This window comes from Electrona antarctica, assembly GCF_951216825.1.
Source record: "Electrona antarctica genome assembly, chromosome: 13".
Lineage (NCBI taxonomy): Eukaryota > Metazoa > Chordata > Actinopteri > Myctophiformes > Myctophidae > Electrona > Electrona antarctica.
In genome coordinates, this window is record NC_136794.1 from 38,859,777 (window position 1) to 38,887,504 (window position 27,728).

The 27,728-nt window shown below is 44.4% G+C and overlaps 1 protein-coding gene across 2 annotated transcripts in view; it reads right to left on the reverse strand.

Moving 5' to 3' along the window:
- Nucleotides 1–27,728, reverse strand: part of kansl1l (KAT8 regulatory NSL complex subunit 1-like) — a 56,376-nt gene that overhangs the window by 5,526 nt on the left and 23,122 nt on the right. The window contains exons 4-15 of one of the 2 annotated variants that reach the window (XM_079519156.1): nucleotides 22,767–22,804; nucleotides 21,331–21,476; nucleotides 17,949–18,122; nucleotides 15,615–15,760; nucleotides 12,856–13,054; nucleotides 7,450–7,600; nucleotides 7,171–7,284; nucleotides 4,790–4,933; nucleotides 3,967–4,050; nucleotides 3,281–3,378; nucleotides 2,761–2,885; nucleotides 894–939 (exon numbers count right to left, since the gene is read on the reverse strand). In XM_079519156.1, the coding sequence (XP_079375282.1) occupies nucleotides 894–939; nucleotides 2,761–2,885; nucleotides 3,281–3,378; nucleotides 3,967–4,050; nucleotides 4,790–4,933; nucleotides 7,171–7,284; nucleotides 7,450–7,600; nucleotides 12,856–13,054; nucleotides 15,615–15,760; nucleotides 17,949–18,122; nucleotides 21,331–21,476; nucleotides 22,767–22,804 (1,465 nt within the window). Of the gene's footprint in view, nucleotides 1–893; nucleotides 940–2,760; nucleotides 2,886–3,280; nucleotides 3,379–3,966; nucleotides 4,051–4,789; nucleotides 4,934–7,146; nucleotides 7,285–7,449; nucleotides 7,601–12,855; nucleotides 13,055–15,614; nucleotides 15,761–17,948; nucleotides 18,123–21,330; nucleotides 21,477–22,766; nucleotides 22,805–27,728 lie in introns of both variants that reach the window. The other variant, XM_079519155.1, reaches the window with a different exon arrangement.

A 27,728-nucleotide genomic window follows, 5' to 3' on the forward strand; every position in this document is an offset into this window, starting at 1 on the left:
AAATAGAGTGTGCTGACCATATAAGGAGTTCCTCCCTGTCCCCAGTTAACCCCTGGGGTCAAAAAAAGCTTAGGTTTTCGTTTTTTGGCTAGAGGGCCCATCCTTCATCCAATCAGGATAGAGAGGGGCCTTCCTCCCATCATGATGGAGCGGGGGCGGGCCTGTTGCGTGCCCCCCCCCACTGTAGTGCGTGCATGTGCACATCTTGTTACCGAGGCGGACCGGGGTTTTTTCCAAATCACTGAATGCTCCTTTAACCGTTTCCGTCCGTAGGACGGCTCCACGCGTACTAGGGAACCCAATCGACGCGTTCATAGTGTGTTCACGTCCTAGCGCATCCTCAATGATATCAGGCGAGAGAAGAATATTCTGAATTTTTTCCCTTTTTTATTTTTGACTGAGACTTTAAGGCACCCGTAGCTTCGCTCTGCCTTCATATTAGCTTACCGTTCGATTAGCGCGGCAGAAAGAATGCCTCGTCTCTCAATGCTGGGTTTTAACCCAGCATGTTAATAATAATAATAATAATAGTGGATTGCATTTTATAGCGCTTTTCTAAGTACTCAAATCGCTTTACAATGGTCCAGTCGTTTGCTCAATATTTCATGTCAAGGACCCCAAAAATGATATGTAATATGCCTCCGCCCCCCCCCATCTGAAAACATGTTGTTCCAGGGACCCCCCCAGACGCAAAGATTTGAGTTAAAATGTTCACTCTGTAATAATATATATTCAAAGATTTGATTTAAAAAATAGCAGACCTACAAGTTCATAGCGCGGCACTCGGTGCCGCGCTATGAGCTTGTAGATCTGCTATTTTTCAATAGCTAAAGTATAACATAATGCTTTAAAACACCAAAAGGGGTTCCCGCCCAAAATGTGTTAACTGTTACCTCCTCTGGTTTTCCTCCTGGGGACGGGCACTCCACCACCCTCCACCTGCACAGTAACACACGCAAGCATTAATCCCCAAGGCCCATTCAACGAAATGCTTTCTAAATAAAATCGATAGTTCTCACACTTTCAGGATTTTTCAAAACATGTTAAAAAATAGCAGATGTACAAGCTCGCAGCGCGGCACAAAGTGATACGCCGTGGGCTTGTATATTCAGGGCTGCACACAACTTTTTTGGTCTAGTACTCAGAGGAGCACCTGGAGGAGTTACTTCGTCCTCCTAAAATGCGGCGACCCGTCTCGCCGGATGGATAAAAGAGGGATGCATGAATAACTTATAGCAAAACGATATTTATTGGATGAGTGGGGAGTCAATAGATTTTTTTTATAATGGGATGAATCTAGAGTTGCAATACCCTCCGTATTGCAACTCTAGATTGCAAATTGCCTCTAGGTCCATGTGTGGTCCAGCCCTATGGAATGCATATTCTAATAAAAACAACTTAATCGTTTACCCGCCAGGAACATAGGAATTTTAAAACGTAGAATCTTGTAGCCTGCCACAAACGGAAAAGCCGTTTTAACAGCGATGTATTCATTAATGCATGTTTTAATACGATCGTATCGAAATCTACCGTCAGTTAGCTTTGTTATGCTTCTGACACAATGGGCGCGGCCATTTTGAAAATGCGCGCGCATCCACTAACATTGCCGGCTCTGTTTTCAGACGGTTTTATCTCACAGAAGCGACATTGCAGAGGACGCTTTGTCCCAGACAAGCGTTTTCAACGGCCTGTAGCAGGCGCTGTGATACTCGCGGTCCACTTTTTCCACCACCGACCGAGAGAACGAGCACCAGCTTCGTCAACACACACGGAATGGTTTCATAGTAAAATGCGATTACGGATATTTGGCTCTTCAAAGTAAGTGTCACGCGTGATTAAACCATGGCAATACGCAATCGAGGGATTAATTAATGGCGGCAGGCTAAGAGTTTTAATACTTCCTAAGGATAATATGAGCATCAAAGCAATATTTAGATACATTTTTTATTTAAATAACCAATCTACTAGCTCACAACGTGTTGCGGAGGCGACACGTTGTGAGCTTGCAGATCAGCTATTTTTTTTAACATGCAACACATCGTACGGCGAAGCATACGCCAGGCTTCCCTTTTGTTTTTAGCCGAGGCGACGTACAGTCAGACAGTCAGACACACATGGCTCCTCAGTGCAAAAATAAACAGTGTACACTACCCAACTTTACGATAATAAGGGACAGTATGTCGGGACACGGTGTTGATAAGCTTCATGTTGTGCAGCAGCAGTGCCAGTCCTCAATGCTTTAAACTCTTCCCACTCCACTACGTCGGAACTAAAACCTGTACCCGTAAAAAGTAGGTGGCCGGTGCCTAGGCTGTGAGAGACGGCATCGCACACGAGCATCGGACATTTTGACGAGAGTTTGGCTGTAATGCAGTAATGCAGATTTCTCCTCCTCCCAGTAGCAAGAAGCATGGATTTGGAATCCTCCCTCGTTTGAGTAAGGACGCGCTGTGATTGGCCACAATGGCCAGTGCACTTGTGCAAGACGTGCTGTGATTGGCCAGTGGCCACTCTGAGTGGCAGTCGTTTGGGAAATGCTCTCGCCACAGAATTTACTAGTATTCTGGCCATAATAATCTAATAATCTAATTCTGGGCGGCCCCAGCTGTTGGTACGCAGAGGCGCTTCCCGGCGCTTGATTGACAGCGCAGAATTCATTTTGACGACGCATGCGCACTGGCGGACCGCCTGTGTGCAGCCCTGTGTATATTCCACACATCCCCTCGCTCTCCTCTCCTCCTGGACGAGATATTTACCTACCCGCGTGTGAGGATGTTCTTGTACTCCATCCTCTCCACCTTGGCCATGGAGACCAGCGCCATGGGGAAGGCCAGGTTGTGGATGTCGTACACGCTGTCGTCCCCCTGGCGCCTGCGGACGGGCCCCTGGCGAGCGGGGGGAAGCACACACACAAACACACAGAGAGCCGTGTGACCGACAGGGCATGGGCAACATACAGAGATAGAACTCCGTTAGACATCTTTATAGCACAGCCCAAGACCTCATTTCTTCACTCTTGCGTTTAGTTGATTTTTTTCTTTTTAACTCTTTGTGTTGTGTGTAACTTCATGGATCAATTTCAAGACTTTTGCAGTAAAAGTCAAACTGATTTATACAGTAGTCAACTTTTGGGCTTTTCATCCTGCACTTTAGTGCCATATTATCATTAACATCTTAAGTGTTTTGCCAATAATTTGGGAACCCACTTGCAATATCCTTGTGGCCCACCAGTGGTGGCCAGCCTTCAATCTGACTTTCAATGTGTGTGTGTGCGCGTTACCGGTGTGAACTGCTTGCGTGTGTGAGAGGTCTGGGGTGACCATGTGTCCTCTGCACTGTCCTCAGGATCAGAGAGCTGGGACAGAAAATCCTCCTCATCTACGCGCACCGCGCGCGCGCGCACGCACGCACGCACACGCACACGCACACGCACACACACACACACACACACACACACACACACACACACACACACACACACACACACACACAATTATTTTATTTGGATCTGCACAAGAGGCGCAATACAATAGACCCAAACACTGATCAGAATTAGGTTACATTATGGTCCAACCAGATATAGCTGCTGCACATGCTTAACACACAGAGGAAAAAAAAGATAGCACAATGATGACATACTATTACTTGACACTACTAGACAGGATGTTTTTTTTTTTTGGTTTTTTTTTAAGCCACCTAGGGATAAATGAAACAACGCCTTCTCCAGATAGACAGACTGCCCATAATAGCTGAGACAGAACAGTATTTAGCCAGCTTTTTTGCATTTGTCTTTTGCAATCCATCCAAACACTCTGAGCTTGAACATCTGATAATTTTGGCAAATTGGATGTTGGGGTTTAAGTAAACTACGGCAACATTTACATATCTCTTATTTTCTCTTAATTGTGTTAAGGGGGGAAAATAAGAGAAGCACCAAACATTCTTAACATCCTAATCTGCTCTTACCCAGGTGTGCTGAATGACGAGGGGTGTGGCCGAGCATGGAGCGTCGCAGTCCCGTCCCCGAAGAGCGGCCCGGAAGAGAATTTCCTGACAAATCATGACAATACACAAAAAAAATGTGGGCAGAACAGATAATTTGAAAGAAAAAGGGCAGGGTACAAATCTATTCTTTCTTTTTAGAGTTTTTCGTCTTTCTAATTATTTGTTGGCTCAAAAAATTATGTTTATTGTCATGATTTGTCAGGAGCCGAGTTGGCTTTGTCCGAGACTTAAAGGTGTTTAAATAAATACTTTTTGAAAGGTCTATGGGAAAAATGCATGGGAAATTCTCTTCTGGGCCGGCGACACTCTACATCGTCACTGTCGGGCAGAAACGACTAGTGTTGGGCAAGTTACTTTTTAAAAGTAACTAGTTATAGTTACTGCTCTAAAAAAGTAACTAGTTACTTTACTAGTTTCTAAATTATGAAAGTAACTATAGTTACTAGTTACTTTAAAATTAAAAAGACATGGCCCTCCCCTATTTTCCTCCAGGGCAAAACATTTCGACTGGTCACTAACTCCATTTTTTCAGATTTTTGTATTTTCCCACAAATCAACGTAATTGAACACCCTTTATGTCATCTGTGACTTGGTTAAAAGATTGAACCCCTAAACCTGACCTCTATATGCATAATCCACCTGAATCTCTTAACTCTAAAAAATAAATTCCTTTTGAAAAATCAAATTGGCCTCATCATGTCAATTTCTCAAATGATACTATAGTGTACTTGCAGTAGAGACATTTGGCCCTCACAAGTATAGCAACGCAAAGTACAAAACCTACCATCTGTCACTGTGTGGGCGTGTCCTTTCCTCCTCCGCTGATTGGCTCTGCTGTTTGGTGTCTGAGCGGCACCCGCCCACCTTACAGGTGACGGGTCTCTGACTCCGCCCCTCCCCTGCCTCATGTGATGCCTGTGACTTTGATCTAGAGAGAGAGAGAGAGAGAGAGAGAGAGAGAGAGAGAGAGAGAGAGAGAGAGAGAGTTAGTACACCACAGGAATTTCCCCTCGCTGTCCCAAATCCCTCTTCAGTCCTCTGGTAGTAGGGAGGCCCAAAAGCTCAAAGAATAGAGTTCAACCTGTGATGTCATGCCGTACTTTTTATTTGTGTTTATTTCTATTAATTTGGTCATTAAGGTCCACACAATGAGAGGCCTGCTCTGCCGGAAACATCGCGGAAAAAAGCGCCATTAACAATAAAGAGACAATATAACACACGGCATGTAAAAGTACGGCATGACATCACAGGTCCTGTCCAATTGTGGGTGACTGGCTCCCCGGCTATGGGGGATTAGGCAGCTTGGTGGAAGTGCACAATGAGGTCCCACACCGCTAATCCTCAACTACCCCAGAATACTGGACACCAGAGAGAGAGAGAGACCCGTAGAGAGAGAGAGAGAGAGAGAGAGAGAGAGAGAGAGAGAGAGAGAGAGAGAGAGAGAGAGAGAGAGACCCGTAGAGAGAGAGAGAGAGAGAGAGACCCGTAGAGAGAGAGAGAGAGAGAGGAGAGAGAGAAGCATAGACTCCCATTATAAGAATGGAACGAGGAAGTTCTCATTCTATCTCAATGGATCTCAATTGAACTACAGCCCATATAGAGTGTCGCAGTCCCGCCCCCTTTCATGACGACGCCAGGCCCAGGAAATGATTCCCAATGCATTTTTTTCCCATAGACATTTCAAAAAGTTACGCCACGGACAAAGCCAACTCGAGTCGTGACAACTCATGACACAATATTTTGGACCCAACAAATAATTACAAAGAAGAAAAACAACAAAAAAAGTGTTGTAACCTGCCGTTTTTTCTTCTTTGTAATTATTTGTTTGGTCCAAAATATTGTGTTTGTTGTCATGAGTTGTCACGACTCGAGTTGGCTTTGTCCGCGGCGTCTGGGCACTACACACCCTCCACCAACCTGGGGAGAGCAGCGGACTTGAACTCATGCTTCCTTCATGCATGAGTGTCCAAGTTCCTCCTTTACACCTGACAGGGGGGGGGGGTTTCCCTGGTTGGACGTAGCGCGTGGAAGGAACACGTTATTCCAACCAGTTCCTTTCCCCTCCATCAGGCGCCCCGGCTGGCCAAGGGGAGGAACATTTTTAAATCTTGACAGCCCTAGCAGAGGATGCCAGGCAGTGCAGAGCAGCATGCGCACTACTGACGTCCAGTCATGACACGCACGCACACACACACACACACACGCACGCACGCACGCACGCACGCAGCAAGGCAGCCATCTGCCACAGTGTGATAAGAGAGCGAGACTGTAACAGAGAGTGATTGTTACGGTCACCCCCAAGGGGGCAGGCAGACTTTCCAACGTTGAAGCTCTGGGTCCTAGTGGTAGGAGGAGGGACTACAGGCGGACCCGTGGATTCATGACCGGGAAACCCCGTGCAGCTGGGCTTTAACGTTGAGCGCTCGGTTGCCCTACGTCACTCAGGACCTCAAAGTTGAGGTCCTGGGAGGGACTTCCGGCAGTCTTCCGGGTGCTTCAAAACGCCACTGAGCAACTTCCACTGACATGAATAGCTGGGGGGGCGGAGCTTCGCGCCAGTTCAGTCTCTATTATATATATACTCTATGGTCACCCCCGACGCTGATGCCACCACACGCATTTCCTTATCTCACCACAGCCTCCGCCTTGTTTCAAAGATCAAGGCAAAGATTTGCGCCACATTTTCACGATGTTTCAATAATAGTAATTCAAAGCAGTTCAATTCAAAGCAAAACCACACCTCCAGTCGCTGTCATAAGAACGGGAGGTGCGCTCATGATAGCGGCAGCAGAGCCTATTTGTGCACGGCTGCACGCGCACCTGTAGCCCATCAAGTATAATTTATGCTTCGTCCCGCGATGGTGTCGTGCACGCAGACCTCTAGACTCACAATATCACAATATCCGCGATGCGATGTGAGCTTGTATATCAGCTGTTCTCTGTGCGCAATACTGTTGCGCTTTGAAGTATAAATGTCTCCTAGGGTGCATCTCACTAGCCAACACACAAGAGGAGGTTGAATGAACTGAAACCAGCACTCCCCAAAACAACAGGTTTGGAGATCTGTTGGGAATTGAAACAGTCACCCGTGCTCCCAGTCCCAGTGTTTGTAAACAAATAATTGGTCTATTGTTCTTATACTGTTGCGCAGCAGTGTGGACTCACAGCCTACTGCGTTGTAATGTCCTGGACTGGATCGTTCAGCCTTGATCACCAAAGGCCTCTGGAGCCATTCTTCTCTGGCCAGGGCTGTCTGCAAATGATGGGACAGGGGAGTGTCTGAGAGGAGAGGAGAGGAGAGGAGAGGAGAGGAGAGGAGAGGAGAGGAGAGGAGAGGAGAGGAGAGGAGAGGAGAGGAGAGGAGAGGAGAGGAGAATTATTTTGTATTTTGCTGAACAGTTGATAAGAGCACACTGGTGTAAAACACACGTCTTTGCCTTGTACCTGAAGAGAGAGACAGAACAGGGTGGGCTCTGGAGGGGCCGGAGGAGGAGGAGGTGTTGGAGGTGCAGGCGGGGTCAGAGCACAGAGCCACGGGGTCACAGGAGGAGCATGATGGACAGGAGGAGGAGGACGAGGGAGAACTCTCCACCCTCTGAGAGAGAGAGAGAGAGAGAGAGAGAGAGACACAGCAGGTAAGATGATAGAGGAATCACACCCGTGTGAAGTGAGGGGCGCTCTTATCATCATCGTACACCATCATACATCACATTCCGTGCTCACTTTTGGCGTCTTCACTTTTCTGCCGTCACTTTTGTCCAGTGGCTTGCAAGTAACTAAGTACTTTTACTTAAGTACTGTACTTGAGTACAATTGTTGAGGTATTTGTACTTTACTTGAGTATTTCCAACGTTCAGTACTTTTACTTCTACTCCACTACATCTCAGAGCCAAAATGTGTACTTTTACTTCACTACAATTATTTGAAATCTTTAGTTATACTAGTTACTTTGGAGATTTTAATTTCCATTAGAAAACATACATTAACCACTTCAACGGTATACATTTTGGCAATTTGAAAATAGCCGATCTACAAGCTCACAATGCGTCGCAACACGACGCATACTTTAAGTACATTTTAATGCCGATACTTTTGTACTTTTACTTGTAACAGAGTCATTCTAAATTGCAGTATTGGTAGCCTACTTTTACTTAAGTAAAACAATTGAGTACTTTTTCCACCACTGCTTTTGTCTTCAATATGTACTTTGCTCAGCCAATCAAATCATCGCTATTCACATCTTTACTCTGCTTGCGCAAGTACAAATGTGAGTGTGATTGTAATGTCTCTGTGGGGTGGAAACCTCGTTATGTCCAAAACAGATAGGCCTCACTCAGACCTTTACTGCATTGCTGTATGCTTGTTGGATGAATGTTGTGTAGTGTCATGGCCGCCCCAATGCATTTCCAATGGAAGTCCACATTTTGGACTACAAGCTGTTGTATGGCTTTCGGCTGTGTTTCGACTGCGCCCCTCCCCCTCATACAACACAAATGTTGTGTCAAACCATGTGACTCCCATTGGAAATGCATTGGGGCGGCCATGACACTACACAACATTCATCCAACAAGCATACAGAAATGCAGTAAAGGTCTGAGTGAGGCCTTACTTTTCAGGAGAGGGAGATAAAAAACACAACCAAAACACAGCACGAGTAGCAGATCCACAAGCTTGGTTCAAGCTTGTGGATCTGCTACATCCGATGCTTTCGTGTGACACTGTACTGTGTTAATGTACAAAGAAACACAAAAGATAAAATATATGGTGTATAAGAGGTTTTCTGCAACGATATGATCTCTCATCCTCCACGTCAGGCACTCGGAAATGGAGGCGGCAGAGAGCATAGCCGCGGGGGTGATAATTGTCTCAGGTAGTGCATGGTTCTCTTCTCTCTCTCGCTCTCTTTCTCATTGTTATGGAGTGAGTCATGACGTCTGCCAGTATTTAATCACACTGATTAAAGTCATTAGGTCGTCATTGAGATTCCTGGGTCTGCTGCTAATATCACAGCTGGCACGCTGCTTTGTTATTGGCACTTATTAATAATTAGAATGCCACTCTGACTCATCTATAGCCAAAATGTCATGACATGATATATCACACGCAATTACAAGGCTGGGTGGTGACCCAAAAGAAACTAGAACTGATAGATTGGAATGTGTATTATATGTAGGGCTCAGCATATAAACCGAAAATATATCAATTCAAAACTGATAGAAGTAGAATTAATGACTGACTTAATCTTGCTCATGTAGGTGGCACATGCCATGTAAGGAGAGAACCACTTTTATATGAAATTAACTTGATTTAAAAATAGACAAGTACTGAAAATGATTATGGTAGAACCTTTATAAAGAACCTTTAAAATGTAGAGTTGAATGTTCTGCAAAATAATTGTTTATTTTAGCCCATTCAGCTCCTCTATTCATACGCTTTATACTAGGATCGTGAAAAAGGCACTAATCCAGTGGTTAGATTACAATGTGTTGAAACTATCTCAGAGAACTGCATGTACAGTAATTGTCTGAATCTAACTGGAATCTCAATGGTAAATGGTAAATGGTGCATTTATATAGCGCCTTTATCCAAGGCGCTTTACAGAGATTGTGCATTACATTCACCCATTCCCACACATTCATACACCGATGGCAGCGGAAACCATGCAAGGCACAAACTAGCACATCGGGAGCAATTAGAGGTTCAGTGTCTTGCTCAAGGACACTTCGACAGTAACTCTGGGGGAGCCCGGGTTTGAACTGGCAACCTTGCGGTTACCATCCAGGCACTCTACCCCTGAACCACCGCCGCCCAGTGCGCTTGAGTGAAATAGAAATGGACATTATGAGGATAATTTAGCCTATAGCATACTCAAACTACGCACTACGCTGTGTCAAACAGCACTATAGAAAATGAAGACATCAGATGTTAAAAATTGTAGCTTTATGCGGCAGCAATCTGTGAGTAGAGGGTTGCCATTTTCAATCTGGCTCTGTTAAAATGAGTAGGAGGCAAGCAATGAGATAATTATGCGCTCCCCCTTTCTCAATAACCAACTTAACCCATTTAGGCCTGAAAAATGCGCTATGAGCTTGTAGATCTGCTATTTTTCAATAGCTAAATTATAACATAATGTTTAAAACACCAAAAGGGGTTCCCGCCCAAAATGGGTTAAAAGAGCCCTTAGGTGCTAGAGGTAAGCTGCTCGGAGACTATTAATAGTAAACTACAGCACGTATACCAGTAAGACGCCTGAGGACGAGAAGCGACCTCGCCCGGTCGCGTGCACGCATCCGCCTGGGTGACAGCAGACTGCTGGGCGAGCGCTGGCGCTTTGGCATGTGGGTCAGATCAACATATGGAATGAATTCTCTACTGGCCATATATGGAGCGTGTCTTGAGTGTACAGTGTTTGATGAGGTCAGATCAACATATGTAATGTCAGAACAGGTCAGCTCCATATATGGAGATCTAAGGGTGGCAGCGGGGGCAGTGTCTTGAGTGTATAGGGTTTGATGAGGGCCCAGGTAGGGCCGGGCCTTAATCTTCGGGCCTGTTGAGAACTCTAGTTTTCGCCGGCTGCCGGGCGTGGGTGCACTAATAACTTTGGGGGCAGGCCCGTCTAGAGTTTAAATGAACAGGTATCAGTCAAAAGGGAAGGATCAACATATGGAATGTCAGAACAGGTCAGCTCCATATATGGAGATCTAAAATTGTAATGACTTTTCTTTTCTTTTTTTTCTTTGGTATTCAGACAGCCAGCAATGGGTAGAACGCTCCCCCAAAAAATGTAGTCTCTGTGAGACATCTAGGGGTCGCAATCTGCATTCAAAGATGTTCCTAGAAGCTTTGTCATTGATAAAAAAGAAACCTGGTCACAATGACTAACCAATCAGGAAGTAGAGAGGCAAATCGACCAATGACAAAGCTTCTAGGAAAATCTTTGAATGCAGATTGCGGCCCCTAGATGTGTCACAGAGACTACATTTTTTTGGGAGCGTTCTACCCATTGCTGGCTGTCTGAATACCAAAAAAAAACGAAAAAAAAACAAACAAAAGGTCATTAAAATGTTGACATATTATTGCTTATAGCAGCTTTAAGGGCTTCAAATGTCCCCCAAATTGAACTCTGGAGGTATAGTGTTCTCACCACTGTGGCATACTGGACCTTTCTCCACCGATTCACCTGTTTTACCAACACAGAGTCCCAGGATATACACTGGCTCTTTTCCACTACAAGAAGCGAATCTCGCTGTGCCACGAATGGTATTTCGCAGGTTCTGAATTTGTTTCCATAGTATGGTTTCAGATAAGGTTCTCAGAACCTAATTTGGACCCTGCTCAGGAGGTATAGCTCAGTAATAGGAACCTAGAACTCAGAACTCCCCAGAACTTGTGCAGTTTCTGATTAAAATGTACATACAAAAACTAGGGGTGCACGATTATGAAATCGTGACCGATATCCGATCTCCGATTACCGGTATTTGCATGGGTCATATCTGCCGATACCGATTCTGACCGATTCCGATATTATACAGGAGGACCACAATGTAAACAAGCCTAGGCCCTATAGAGCGTCGCAGTCCCGCCTCCTACCCTGGACCAGGAAATGAAACCCAATGCATTATTCTCATAGACATTTCTTAAAGTATTTATTTAAAGACGGTTACGCCGCGGACAAAGCCAACTCGAGTCGTGACAACTCATGACAACACAAACAATATTTTGGACCAAACAAATAATTACAAAGAAGAAAAACAACAAAAAAAGTGTTGTTGTCATGATTTGTCACGACTCGAGTTGGCTTTGTCCGCGGCGTAAACGTCTTTAAATAAAAGGGAAAATGAACGGAGAATCATTTCCTGGTCCAGGGTAGGGGGCGGGACTGCGACGCTCTATAGGGGCTTGGCCCAAAGCCTGTTAATTAAGTATTCAATCAATCAATCAATAGATAGCATATACTCTTTTCCAAGTGTCTGTTTTCACAACTGAATGACTACTGAATGAGATGAGGACACAAATTAAATGTAGATTTTTTTTTTTTGCTGGGTTAAAATAGGGTGCATTTTGCATCCCAAAACACAGTTTTGGGATTTAAGGGACGCAATAAAACAACGACCTCTGCATCCACGGGATGCACTACTGTACTGATTTTTTTTTTATTCTAGTTTATTTTGCTAGCTTTAGTTATAATAATCATTTCTTCTTCTGTTTTCTACATGAATATAACCACATATAAAATTAAATGGGAGTTAAATGCTGCAATTTGTAAAAATGGCAAAAATATGACTCCTAACGTCTGTGAAGTGGGACTCATAAAATGTCCCTGGGACTCATTTCTAAAAGACCATCCCTGCATCCTGGGACTCATTACATTGAAAACCTTATTTACATCACTGAAGAACTTCTAAGGATTCTGAAAGTATACTGTGGAGGGCAGCGAACCTGTGGGCTGCCTCTGGTGGTGTGGAGGTAGTACTGTGGAGGGCAGCGTACCTGTGGGCTGCCTCTGGTGGTGTGGAGGTAGTACTGTGGAGGGCAGCGTACTTGTGGGCTGCCTCTGGTGGTGTGGAGGTAGTACTGTGGAGGGCAGCGTACCTGTGGGCTGCCTCTGGTGGTGTGGAGGTAGTACTGTGGAGGGCAGCGTACCTGTGGGCTGCCTCTGGTGGTGTGGAGGTAGTACTGTGGAGGGCAGCGTACTTGTGGGCTGCCTCTGGTGGTGTGGAGGTAGTACTGTGGAGGACAGCGTACCTGTGGGCTGCCTCTGGTGGTGTGGAGGTAGTACTGTGGAGGGCAGCGTACCTGTGGGCTGCCTCTGGTGGTGTGGAGGTAGTACTGTGGAGGGCAGCATACCTGTGGGCTGCCCCTGTTGGTGCCGTGGAGGTGGAGGGTGAAGAGTCTGGGTTTGTGGTAGGTGACCAGAGGCCGGGTTCGGGCGCACACGCGGGAGGCGTCGGCCCTGAGGAGCTGCTGTCTGCTTCGGCCGAGCACCTTCCTCCTCTTGCTGCCCCCCGTCAGGGTGAAGAGCTCATACCCCCCCGCAAGGCTGCTGCTGCCGGGGCCGCACACGCGCACACACAAACAAAGTTAGACGCAAATCGATCTTCTGTCCATTATCTCCTTATATTGATTATGTTATGTATACATTGTATGATATTTACTTTTGTTTCGTGTTTTGGTGTCACCGTGTTGGCACAGGAAATATATTTTACTGTAAATTGTGTCCTGTAAAAATAATCCCATAAGGGATGGGCTGCAAAAGGCAGTCAGACACAAATAAATAAAATCATTCACACACGCGCGCGTGCACGCACAAGCACGCACGCACACGCACACACACACACACCGAGGCAATCACACAACGGTCACGGATGTGGGCCTGTCATTTATCAAGAGTTATTCATCACGACTTGAATCAATTTAATCGGTTATAAACTGAATGGAAACTACATGAAAACTAATGATGACAAAAACTATGACTAAATATACTGTCGATTTCGTCAACAAATAAAAACTAGAGATCCTGTATAAGTCATTTTACACTTGGTTGCATGCTGAAAATAGCCGATCTACAAGCTTGAAGATCGGATAGACGTGAGCTTGTAGATCGGCATCAATGCCCACCAAAATGCATTTTAGTCGACCTGTAGATTTAGCCGACTAAAATCTTATAATAATTAGTCGACTAAAAGTAGACTTAACACTAAAACATTCCGGATGACTAAAATGTGACAAAAACTAAATGAAAACTATTCAAGAGACTTAAAACTAAAATAGAAATTTGCTGCCATAAAACAACACTGTATGGAATCCTGGTGTGTCTGCGAGGAAGAGGATCAGGGCGCAGTCACACAGAGACAGACATTTAGTTTAACAGAGCAACAGGAAGGAAAGGCTTGGAAGTGATGCTTTTGATCCAAATCAGGCTGGACACTGGGGACCACGCAGGCTGCTCCTTATTTGGGCTGCTTGGTTAACCCATTCTGAACGGGAACCCCTTTTGGTGTTTTAAGCATTATAGTTATTGAAAAATAGCAGATCTACAAGCTCATAGCGCGGCACCGAGTGCCGCGCTACGAGCTTGACTTATAGCATGTCATGTAGACAGCACTTCATAGTATATATGTACAGCATAGTATAGCATATATGTATAGTTTATATGTATAGTGTCATTATATAGATATGTTCTAGTTATAGTTTATATGTATAGTGTCATTATATAGATATGTTTTAGTTATGTTCTTAGCTTACGCATGTTTCGCGATAAATGCATTTTACATATGTGATGTATTCCCATGCTTTTTGTTCTTGCTTAATGTAAATCGCTCTGGATTAAGAGCGTCTGCTAAATGCCTAAATTGTAAATTGTAGGTCTGCTATTTTTGAAAAACCCCGTGAAAATGTGGCGCACATCTTTGAATATATCTTCTTTCAGAGCGAATGTTTTTAACTCAAATCTTTGCTTCATGGGGGAACAAAATATTTTCAACTGAGGGTTGGCGGCCAATTAAATATAATTTCCGGGGTCCTTGACATGAAATATTGAGCACCACTGTTATAGAAACACAGTTTTTTTCAGAAAACCGTCGGGATTTAGAAGACATTTGGTATAATCGTCCTCAGGTCAAAACGGGTTAAACTCTTGATCCATGACGGGCCCTGCATGCGGTTCTCTCACGTCTCTACGGGCTGTTTCATTGGATGTTATTATTAACCCATTTTGACTTGGGAACGATTCTATAAATGTCTTCTAAATCCTGACGGTTTTCTGGAAAAACCCCATGTTTCTGTGTCAAGTCGTTCTCAAACATTTTCATGTCAAGGACCCCCAAGATTATATGCAATTGGCCACCGACCCCCATCTGAAAATATGTTGTTCCAGTTGCCTCTGAAAGAATATATATATTCAAAGATTTGCGCCACATTTTCACGATTTTTCAAAAAATAGCAGACCTACAAGCTTGTAGCGTGTCGCGCTATGAGCTTGTAGATCTGCCATTTTTCAATAGCTAAAGTATAACATAATGCTTAAAACACCAAAAGGGGTTCCCATTCAGAATCTGGGTTAAACTCTTGATAAATGACACGGTTCCCTCACGTTTCTATGGGCCTTTCATTGGATGTTATTAAAGAACCATAGTGCTTTTCTCAGCAAATATATTATATTGTGTCAGCTACAACAACCTATAGCAGCTGTACAGCTTAACCTCGTTGTGTTTGTATATTTGTGTTGGTCAGTTAATGTTCTCAAACAGAAACTCAATTCCGATTTATCGTAGATCCCCCTTTTTTAGATTTTGTTTGTAGGAATATATTCATTAATTAAAAATAAAAATAGTGCTGATATAGTGAATAAAAAAATAAAATAATGCATAACTTTTGTATATATATATATATATATATATACAGAAATAATAATGATTTGTGATTGTCACAAAATCCTGAGGATCTGTGTCACGGCATGCACACCAGTGTAGTATACTACTACTATACTATAGTGACAATCGTGTATGTGCGTGCGTGCGTGCGTGCGTGCGTGCGTGCGTGCGTGCGTGCGTGCGTGCGTGCGTGCGTGCGTGCGTGCGTGCGTGCGTGCGTGCAGTATCTTGTACCGGCTGAAGGCTCTCTTGCTGAGGCCCTTCCAGGCCTGTGGTTGTTTGGCGCTGGGTGATGAGAACGCAGACAGGCTGGTGACTATCTGGCTCAGCTGGACACTCTGCAGTGGAGAGGAGGCATCAAAACCAATGGTTACAACACTCTGCAGTGGAGAGAAGACATCAAAACCAATGGTTACAACACTCTGCAGTGGAGAGAAGGCATCAAAACCAATGGTTACAACACTCTGCAGTGGAGAGAAGGCATCAACACCAATGGTTACAACACTCTGCAGTGGAGAGAAGGCATCAAAACCAATGGTTACAACACTCTGCAGTGGAGAGAAGGCATCATAACCAATGGTTACAACACTCTGCAGTGGAGAGGAGGCATCAAAACCAATGGTTACAACACTCTGCAGTGGAGAGAAGGCATCAAAACCAATGGTTACAACACTCTGCAGTGGAGAGGAGGCATCAAAACCAATGGTTACAACACTCTGCAGTGGAGAGAAGGCATCAAAACCAATGGTTACAACACTCTGCAGTGGAGAGAAGGCATCAGAACCAATGGTTACAACACTCTGCAGTGGAGAGAAGGCATCAAAACCAATAGTTACAACACTCTGCAGTGGAGAGAAGGCATCAGAACCAATGGTTACAACACTCTGCAGTGGAGAGAAGGCATCAAAACCAATGGTTACAACACTCTGCAGTGGAGAGAAGGCATCAAAACCAATGGTTACAACACTCTGCAGTGGAGAGAAGGCATCAACACCAATGGTTACAACACTCTGCAGTGGAGAGAAGGCATCAAAACCAATGGTTACAAAACTTTTTCACTTTACAAGACCCAGAAGAGAAATTAGACATTTTACCTGGGACCCAAATTAGTGGAAAATAGCCGATCTACCAGCTCACAACGCGGTGCGAAGCGACACGTTATCATCTTAAACAATTGTTTTCTAATTTATGGACTTTCTTATGATTTGTATTTTATTTATTCACGATTACAATTTACAATTTACAATTTAGGCATTTAGCAGACGCTCTTAATCCAGAGCGATTTACATTAGGCAGGAACAAAAGTATGGGAATACATCACATATATAAAAAGCATTTATCAAGAAACATGCGTAAGCTAAGAACGTAACTAGAACATATCTATATAATGACACTATACATATTAACTATACATATATACTATACTATGCTATACATATGTAGGCTACTATGATGTGCTATGACTATATACAATGCAATTATTGTGCTGTCTACATGACATGCTATAAGTCTGTTTCAAATGCTATCTAAGTCTAAAAAGTGCTATCTAAGGGGGTAGGATAATTGCTATGGGCCATGATGGAGTCTGAAAAGGTGGGTCTTCAGACTACGGCGGAAGATCGGGAGTGATGCTGCAGTTCTGACTGCAACGGGGAGTGCATTCCACAGTTTTGGGGCCAGAAGGGAGAAGAGTTTGGGACGTGTGGAGCGTTGGCCCGGCGTTTTTAGTGAGGGTACTTCCAGCTTTCCTGCGTTGGCTGATCTGAGTGCGCGGGAGGGTTTGTAGGGTTCAATCATGCTTGCAAGATATGGGGGAGCCATACCTTTGGTTGCTTTGAATGCCAGCATCAGAGTTTTGTATTCTGTGCGGGCAGCGACTGGGAGCCAGTGCAGGGAGCGGAGCAGGGGGGAGACATGTGAGAATTTTGGCTGGTTGAAGACCAGACGAGCTGCGGCATTTTGGATCATTGGCCTAAATGAGGCCATAGCCACTTACCCAAATGGCTATAGCCGTTTTTCGTGCAAAACTAATGTTTGTAAAGGATTCAGAATTATGAAAATCCCCTAAGTTTGACAAGTGACATGCTACTTTACCATGATCCACTAATTATTTAATCTACAATTTTTAATATGCTATTTGGATGACCCTAAGTATCATAAAAACAACCTTGAACCATTACTATTGCAATTTCTTTTGAGGCACACACACACCCTTTTTAGCTTAGATTGACAGGCCTTACAGGAGGGTTAGGGTCTGTATGTTGTGAAGGAGGTGCGTGGGGCTCCTGGATCCTATTGTATACCTGTCTCTGTATGTTGTGAAGGAGGCGTGTGGGGCTGCTGGATTCTACCGTACCCGTCTCTGTATGTTGTGAAGGAGGCGTGTGGGGCTCCTGGATTCTACCGTACCTGTCTCTGTATGTTGTGAAGGAGGCGTGTGGGGCTGCTGGATTCTACCGTACCTGTCTCTATGTTGTGAAGGAGGCGTGTGGGGCTCCTGGATTCTACCGTACCTGTCTCTGTATGTTGTGAAGGAGGCGTGTGGGGCTCCTGGATCCTATTGTATACCTGTCTCTGTATGTTGTGAAGGAGGCGTGTGGGGCTGCTGGGTTCGCTGTCGGTGTCCGCAGGCAGCTCTCCGGCCCCGGTGGTGGTGTAGGACAGCCCTGCCGTCTCCCTCAGCAGCGTCTGCTGGATCTGTCTGTCTGTCAGAGGCTGCGACTTGGCCAGTACCACTCCGCCCTGGCGAGCGCGCGCACGCACACGCACACGCACACACACACACACACACACACACCGCATTAGACTCAAATCTGCTCGCCTTGCTGCCTAAACTAGATCAAGCACACCTATTCCCCCACACTCCATGACCTGAGGCCGTGTTCTACACCCGTGGTTGGTTCTCAAGCTCTTCAAGCCGCAACCAACCAAAAATGGTCATATTTGAACTGGGCACGCCCACAAAGTAATCATATTTGAACTGGGCACCCCCACAAAGTAATCATATTTGAACTGGGCACCCCCACAAAGTAATCATATTTGAACTGGGCACCCCCACAAAGTAATCATATTTGAACTGGGCACCCCCACAAAGTAATCATATTTGAACTGGGGACCCCCACAAAGTAATCATATTTGAACTGGGCACCCCCACAAAGTAATCATATTTGAACTGGGGACCCACACAAAGTAATCATATTTGAACTGGGGACCCCCACAAAGTAATCATATTTGAACTGGGGACCCCCACAAAGTAATCATATTTGAACTGGGCACCCCCACAAAGTAATCATATTTGAACTGGGCACCCCCACAAAGTAATCATATTTGAACTGGGGACCCCCACAAAGTAATCATATTTGAACTGGGCACCCCCACAAAGTAATCATATTTGAACTGGGGACCCACACAAAGTAATCATATTTGAACTGGGGACCCCCACAAAGTAATCATATTTGAACTGGGGACCCCCACAAAGTAATCATATTTGAACTGGGCACCCCCACAAAGTAATCATATTTGAACTGGGCACCCCCACAAAGTAATCATATTTGAACTGGGCACCCCCACAAAGTAATCATATTTGAACTGGGCACCCCCACAAAGTAATCATATTTGAACTGGGCACCCCCAGAAAGTAATCATATTTGAACTTGGCACCCCCACAAAGTAATCATATTTGAACTGGGCACCCCCACAAAGTAATCATATTTGAACTGGGGACCCCCACAAAGTAATCATATTTGAACTGGGGACCCCCACAAAGTAATCATATTTGAACTGAGGACCCCCACAAAGTAATCATATTTGAACTGGGCACCCCCACAAAGTAATCATATTTGAACTGGGCACCCCCACAAAGTAATCATATTTGAACTGGGCACCCCCACAAAGTAATCATATTTGAACTGGGCACCCCCACAAAGTAATCATATTTGAACTGGGGACCCCCACAAAGTAATCATATTTGAACTGGGCACCCCCACAAAGTAATGATATTTGAACTGGGGACTGCCCACCCTGACAAGCGCTTGGAATTGTAGAAGCATATGAAAATAGCCAATCTACAAACCTCGCAACAGTTATTTCATGTATTCTATATATATCATTCTTTATTTCAGGCGTGCAGATAGGGGGGGGGGGGGGGGGCACGACCCCCTCAGTTTCATGAGGAGGGGGGATTATCCCCTCCAAAAAAAAAGCCATGTACTGTGGCTGCATGTGTTTTGCCGTGAAATCCGCTAAAAAAAACGCGGAAAATCTGCGTAATTATGCGCGAAAGTCCTCAAGAATTTTTTTGCGCGCAGATAGCTCCCAAATATGTCCCCCCCGTTATAAAATGCTATCTGCGCCCCTGCTTTATTTCATTAAATATGTAATGCACAGTGCAACTGTCATAAATAAACGGCAAGATGTTGGGAGTGATTTCAATCTTGCAGTTCAGTGAGTCACATTAAAGTCTGACGTCATTCATTCTCAAAAGACAACTCCCACTCGTTTCTGAATGTACTGTAGAATGTAGGAGGGAGCTTCATGTAAGTGCCTCTCATGTCCTACTCGGGAGGCCAAAACACACTCCGGGCTCCATTTTCGTCACCGCTAAACCCCTTATTATCCTAAACTCCTTTGCCTTTTTTTTTTTCTATTTTGAAAAACATTTTGAAAAGTTCAACTGGCCAATCTACATTGACACGTTGTGTGCTTGTAGAATGGGCATTTTAACTATTCAAAAATGTTGTGCAAAATAGTAAAAAAAAAAGGCAACGAAGTTTAGGGGGTTTAGGGGTTTAGCGGTGACGAATATGGAGCCCTCCATGTTTCATCCTAGTCAAACAGTCATCAATCAAACTTTATTTCTTTATTTTTATTCATATAGCACATTTAAAACAACAGAAGCTGACCTTAGCAGACTTATAGCTTGTTACGTAGACAGCTCTAGAATTGCACTTTATGTAGTCATAGCACTTTATAGTACACATGTATAATATATTATATAGTATAGTATGTATAGTTTACATAGATACTCCACTGTTACGTTCTTAGTTTACGCATGATTCATAATTACTTTTTATATATGTGATGTATGCCATGCTTTTGTTATTGCTTAATGTAAGTCGCTCTGGATTAAGAGCGTCTGCTAAATGCCTAAATTGTAAATTGTAAAGTGCTGTACAGGTTAAAACAAACAGAACATCAACAGCGCCCATCAGCGCACAAACAAGTAAGAACATCATAAAACTCATGTTTTAAGACAATCAAGTACAATTAAAAGGAAAATAGGTGAGTTTTCAATAAGGATCTGAACACTTCAATGGAATGGGCAGATCAGATAGGGAAAGGTAGATTGTTACAGAGCGCGGGGGCGGCTGAGGCGAAGGCACGGCCGCCCCTGGTCCGTTTTGTTGTTTCAAGTACAGTTAGTAGTGACTGATCAGCAGACCTCAGAGCCCTGGCTGGAATGTAAGGCCGCAGAAGCTCGGTGAGGTATATCGGGGTCATGATTTCAGTATTTCAGTGTTTCAAACACTGGGGCATGGGGGGGAAAACAAGATTTGTTGCGAGGAAAGGACTTTTCTTTTCTTTTCCCTTAATTGTTTCCTATAAATTGTGTTTAAAAATGTTTTAAAGGATTTTCTACATTTTCAAAAAGATAAATTGAAAAAAATTATGTCAGAAAAAAAAACAAAAAAAAACAGAAAGTTTCCCAAAGAATTTCAGAAAATAAAAATAAATCCTACTAATGAAATAAATACAAAACCTTACAAAATAACCTCTCTATTTTCGCTATCAAACAGGGCTACGGTGGTTAATCCATCGTGTATTTTGTTGTAAGTAACCTGTAGCAGACCTGTCGTTGATCCAAGCAACAACATGTGCGTTCCTCGCTCCCCGTTTGCAAGGCCCTTAAGACATCTGGGGAACCCCTGGTTATTTTTTCTTCCAGTTCTACCTTGGTGGAGCAGATGTGCTTGTGGAGCTCCTCCAGCTGCTGGATGCGTCCCAGCAGCTCGGCCACGCGCAGCTGCAGCCAGCTCCACCTGCTGCAGACCTCCGCCCGGTCCTCCTGCCACCTCCTCTCACTGCTGCCTGGAACCACTGCAGACCAGAGCCATAGAGTTACACAGAGTTACGCCATTGAGGGGGACAGAAAACAGAACTTGAGCGCTGTTCATGCAGCCCTAGCCTGGCTAATAAGCCAGACCGAATCAGCCGTTGGCAAAAAAGAAATTGCCTGCCGACGGATTACGGTCTGGAGAGGCTCAATTGTACGCCCATTTCCTACACCAGAGAAATGGTGTGGCCAATCGGGACACGGTATGCAATATGGGCGGGCTTTGGTACAGTGACGTTCAATGCTTGAGACCTTTGACTGACAGTAGCTCTAACCAATTGCGTCAAAGAGAAAATGTTTGAACCCGCCCCCCGGGAACAAGATCCATACACAGCATCTCCAGACTCAAATACCACACGACAGTGTGATTTGAGTCTGGCTTATTAGCCAGGCTAATGCAGCCCTGGAGTTACAAAACCTGGAGTTTGAAATACATTGTCTTCAACGAGGGCGGCGCAAATATCAGCAGTTTTAGGCATGTGTGCAACATGACAACTGTTTTAAAGTATTGCACAGGGACAACTACAGTCTCTGTAATGTTTATGGTGTACTATTACAAAATAAATAAATAAAGGGATTTAAGATCATTAAAGCTGGGCTGCATTCTGCCAACTTCCCGTCCAGGACATTGTCACTCTTCGCTAAGCTCTTTGTCAATAAAAGTCTATGTAGAACTTAAGAGGACTGGCCGGACAGTCATTGGACTGAAGCCCCATGACGTGAGCGGAGATGTCGTAACTCTGTCGTACTTCAATGGCTCTGCTGCAGGCCAGTTCGCAATCATTATAGCACATAATGAGGTCACTGTGTGTCACTGTTATTGCAGAATGCAATTATTTGTAGATAATTGCAATTGTTTTGCATAGCTAATCGTCACAATTGCGTCCATTCGCCTGTATAAATCCGTTTCAAAAGTTGCGGAAATAACCAATCTACAAGCTCACAAGGTGTTGCATGGCGATGCGTTGTAAGCTTGTAGATAATAGTTTTGTACATATAGGTTTACAATTATTCAATATAACCTATTTTGGCCATAGTGTGGTTTTTTTTTGCACTAGTAATAATGATGCATATTTTTTAAATATTGCTGGATGGTTAATATTAACGGGAACATAAAAATCCATGTAAAGAACAACTGTGCACATGAATCTGTATAGGCCTATAGTCATTTCTTTGCATATTTTTGTCATAGCTACCCTGTACATTTTATTTTTATAACATCAGAAATTAATCCCCAAGTAAAATGTAATTGATCGTGAATTGAACGGCTCTACCTGTAACACCACTGTGGTCGTTGCTCCGTCTGCGCCTCCTTTGGGTGGGGTGAGGTGGGGTGGGGTGGGGTGGGGTGGGGTGGGGTGGGGTGAGGTGGGGTGAGGGGGGGTGGGGTGGGGTGAGGTGGGGTGGGGTGGGGTGAGATGAGGGGTTGGATGCAGTAAGAGAGAACATCCCAGAAGACATGAGGGGGAAAGAGGGACAACGAGACAGAAGGGACGAGGGGGGTTGGAGAGAGGTTGGAGAGAGAGAGAGAGAGAGGACAATCCATGTCATTCACAGATGCTGTTGGCTATACCTTTAAGGACAACTTTGTTTTTGTTATTTTTTCGACCATGTTTTAGGTTATTAGAGAAAGTAAAAGATGAGTGTTATTTTATTTTTTTCATTTTTGCTTTCTTTCGTTTGAGCGAAACATGACCAACGCATTTCCCAGCCAAGAACGTTGAGAACCCCCGTTATGTCCGCTCTCTAGCTCAGGTTGTTCTGTTATACTCCATTATAATGAATAGTGGGGGCATGGCTGTCCTCTCTCTAGCTCAGCGGTTCAGTTATACTCCATTATAATGAATAGTGGGGGCATGGCTGTCCTCTCTCTAGCTCAGAGGTTCAGTTATACTCCATTATAATGAATAGTGGGGGCATGGCTGTCCTCTCTCTAGCTCAGGTGGTTCAGTTATACTCCATTATAATGAATAGTGGGGGCATGGCTGTCCTCTCTCTAGCTCAGTGGTTCTGTTATACTCCATTATAATGAATAGTGGGGGCATGGCTGTCCTCTCTCTACCTCAGTGGTTCAGTTATACTCCATTATAATGAATAGTGGGGGCGTGGCTGTCCTCTCTCTAGCTCAGTGGTTCAGTTATAACTCCATTATAATGAATAGTGGGGGCATGGCTGTCCTCTCTCTAGCTCAGTGGTTCTGTTATACTCCATTATAATGAATAGTGGGGGCATGGCTGTCCTCTCTCTAGCTCAGGTGGTTCAGTTATACTCCATTATAATGAATAGTGGGGGCATGGCTGTCCTCTCTCTAGCTCAGTGGTTCTGTTATACTCCATTATAATGAATAGTGGGGGCATGGCTGTCCTCTCTCTAGCTCAGGTGGTTCAGTTATACTCCATTATAATGAATAGTGGGGGCATGGCTGTCCTCTCTCTAGCTCAGTGGTTCAGTTATACTCCATTATAATGAATAGTGGGGGCATGGCTGTCCTCTCTCTACCTCAGTGGTTCAGTTATACTCCATTATAATGAATAGTGGGGGCGTGGCTGTCCTCTCTCTAGCTCAGTGGTTCAGTTATAACTCCATTATAATGAATAGTGGGGGCATGGCTGTCCTCTCTCTAGCTCAGTGGTTCTGTTATACTCCATTATAATGAATAGTGGGGGCATGGCTGTCCTCTCTCTAGCTCAGGTGGTTCAGTTATACTCCATTATAATGAATAGTGGGGGCATGGCTGTCCTCTCTCTAGCTCAGTGGTTCTGTTATACTCCATTATAATGAATAGTGGGGGCATGGCTGTCCTCTCTCTAGCTCAGGTGGTTCAGTTATACTCCATTATAATGAATAGTGGGGGCATGGCTGTCCTCTCTCTAGCTCAGTGGTTGCGAACGCAGTGAGCACTAACTATGAGACCTAGCAGAACATGTCTGTCTGTCTGTCTGTCTGTGTGTGTGTGTCACGCTGTAACACCACCCGCCCGCCACCAGAGGGCGCAGCTGTATCACACACAAAAAAAACCCACACACACACACACACACACACACAAATTTAACTTTAAAAAAAACGTAACTTAAAAAAAAAAAACGTACAAAAAAAACTTAAAGAAACCTTTAAAAAAAAAAAACACACGCACGGCCGCACGCACACATACACTAAAAAAAACTTAAAAAACTTAACTTAAAAAAAAGAGAACTTAAAATAAAAAATAAAAAAGGAAGTAATTTATTCTAATTGTTGTTATTGCAATTTACGAGCTGCGTCCGCGCGTCTTACTTGTTCTGTTATACTCCATTATGTCCGCTCTCTAGCTCAGTGGTTCCCAAAGTGCAATAAAATGGGGGTCCGTAGACGAATGCATGTCAAGCTGGGGGTCCTTGAAATGAAACGGGTTGAGAATCTCTTTATGGGGGGTCCCTGGCATATCTTTTCAAATGGGAGCCCGCCCCGCAGGCTAATGGATGTCAATTTGGGGGTCCTTGACATGAAACGGGTTGAGAATCTCTGCTAGATCTCTTTATGGGGGGGTCCCTGGCATAACTTTTCAAATGGGAGCCCGCCCCGCAGGCTAATGGATGTCAATTTGGGGGTCCTTGACATGAAAAGGTTTGGGAACCACTGCTGGTAATGCACATTGTTTGGATAAAGGCGCTATCCAAAGCACACATTTTAACCATGTAAAGCTACATTACGTAAGTTTTGCTTTAGCAAATAAAATGGTATTTTGAAGTGGTTCAACCCAGCTGTACAGTAGCTTGCCTACAGAGACAAGGAAACATTATGGCCAATGTTTGCATGCAAAGCAAAGTAAGCAAAGTTCTTTGTTTACCCAGGGAAGTGGACTAAGCTCGAGATGCTTGTTTACAGCCACACCCTGCTCATAGAACATTTCATGGTAGGGGTTCAATGCCTTGCTCAAGGGCACTTCAGCGGTGGTAATTTTAACGTGCCGTTCCGGGGATTCGAACTGGCGACCTTCCGGTATCAAGACCGCTCCGCAAACCGTTCGGCCACCGCTGCCACATGCTGCAGTGTCAACAATAATATCACTATTTTACAAAGTATCGTTGATGCACCTTATTCAATCTAGGCCGTGTGTGGCTTAATTGTTAATAAATACATCCCTAATTTTGCTGAACCTAGCTAGTATGTATGCAGGACACAGAATGGTTATTATTAGTGATCTGTGTGGTGTGCCTATATGTTACCAACCATGGTGCTAGGCAACATTGTTAAGTATTCACCCACTGTGTGTGTGTGTGTGTGTGTGTGTGTGTGTGTGTGTGTGTGTGGGTGTGTGTCTGGCTTTGCCAAGGCCATAGTTACCATGGCAGTAGGTCTAGGACCTTGACTAAGGCAGGGGGAGGAGCCAGGGGGAGGAGCCTCTCCCACTTCAAACAATGTGGTGCAGCAGAGGGGAAGGTTGCTCCTGACTGGATGCACACACAGACACTGGACCAAAGTTTGCTTCCCAAACTTTTTCATGTCAAGGACCCCCAAATTGACACTAATTAGCCCGTGGACCCCCATTTGAAAACGTATGCCAGGGACCCCCAGGCCATAAGAGAAGATGTTTACAGCTCTAGCTGTGATTTTCAACCATTTTCACCCCCAGTTTGACATGCAACGGGTCCATTTGGTTCCATTTGTACACTCTCAGAGTTACACACCCATAAGGGTCCATTTGGTTCCAAACTATAATTTAGCTGGGGACCCCCTGGAACTCCCTCAAGGACCCCTGTGAGTCCCCGGACCCCACTTTGGGAATTGATGTAAACCACTGCTTGGAAAAGGACTCCCAAATGATGAATGTATTGTATTTGGACCCCCTTCTGAAAACATAAAACATAAAAATGGTGCCCAAGCTAAAAAGGATCCCTGGTGGAGGTCCTCGGACTCACTTGGCGAAGAACCACTAACATAAACAAACAGCTCTGATTTTGTGTTAGGATTATGAGGCTGTGCTTTAATGGAAGCCAATTGAATTAAACGGAGAGTGCATGTCTAACCTGAATGACATGGAGGCGCCGGGTGCGTAACTTTATTAGAGTTCATTAGTGGCCAACAAGAAAATGTTTTGGATGAAGAGAGAGGCCTGTAATTGGTATAATGAATGTCTGTAGTGGAGTTTCACAGAGAAAAATAATCAGGTCTGGCTATATGCCGTAGCTCTCTCTCTCTCTCTCTCTATCTCTCTCTCTCTGTCTGCCAAATAGGAACATTCCGGGAATATTTGCTAAGCATAGCAACAGGACGAAGGAGAGGAGGGGAACCTCAAAGAGGAAGACTACTTGCGTATACAAAAACACAATGGGCCTCATTCATGAAGCGCCGGTACGCACATACAATTTACAAGTTAGGCATTTAGCAGACGCTCTCAATCCAGAGCGATTTACATTAAGCAAGAACGAAAAGCATGGCAATACATCGCATACATAAAAAGTAGTTATCATGAAAAATGCGTAAACTAAGAACGTAACAGTGGGATATCTATATAATGAAACTATACATATAAACTATACATATATACTATACTATGGTAAAGTGCTGTGACTACATACAATGCAATTCTAGTGCTGTCTACATAACATGCTATAAGTCTGTATAAAATGCTATCTAAGTCTACATAAAGTGCTATCTAAGGAGCTAGGGTAAGTCCTACGGGCCATGATGGAGTCTGAACAGGTGGGTTTTCAGACTATGGCGGAAGATTGGGAGTGAGTCTGCGGTTCTGATTGTAATGGGAAGTGCATTCCATAGTTTTGGAGCCAGAAGGGAGAAGAGTTTGGGACGTGTGGAGCGCTGTCCCGGCGTTTTCCAGCTTCCGAGTTGGCTGATCTGAGTGTGCGGGATGGTTTGTAGGGTTAGATCATGCTTGCAAGATATGGGGGAGCCATACACATAGTTTATACTATAGTGCAAATATGAGTTTTGTTTTTGCTTTAAAAGCGCCTGGACTACATTTGCTACTTGTCTACTAGCGACCGTAAAGACAACCTTAGTAGACACACCTTCATGATTGGCTGCCTCAATTCTGCCTCTAAGCCAATGGGAGACTTAACCATAAAACCCATAGTCCGAACGGCTGCTGTTGTGTAAGGGATTTGTATGAGAGCGCAAGTGAGACGTGGAACGCGAGGGGCAACATAAGCTAATGTTATGAGCTAACTGAGATCTTGCAGATCAGAAATCAGCAGAGAGTGAGCGACGTTTGCGCTACTCTATGCCGAATTGAAGTG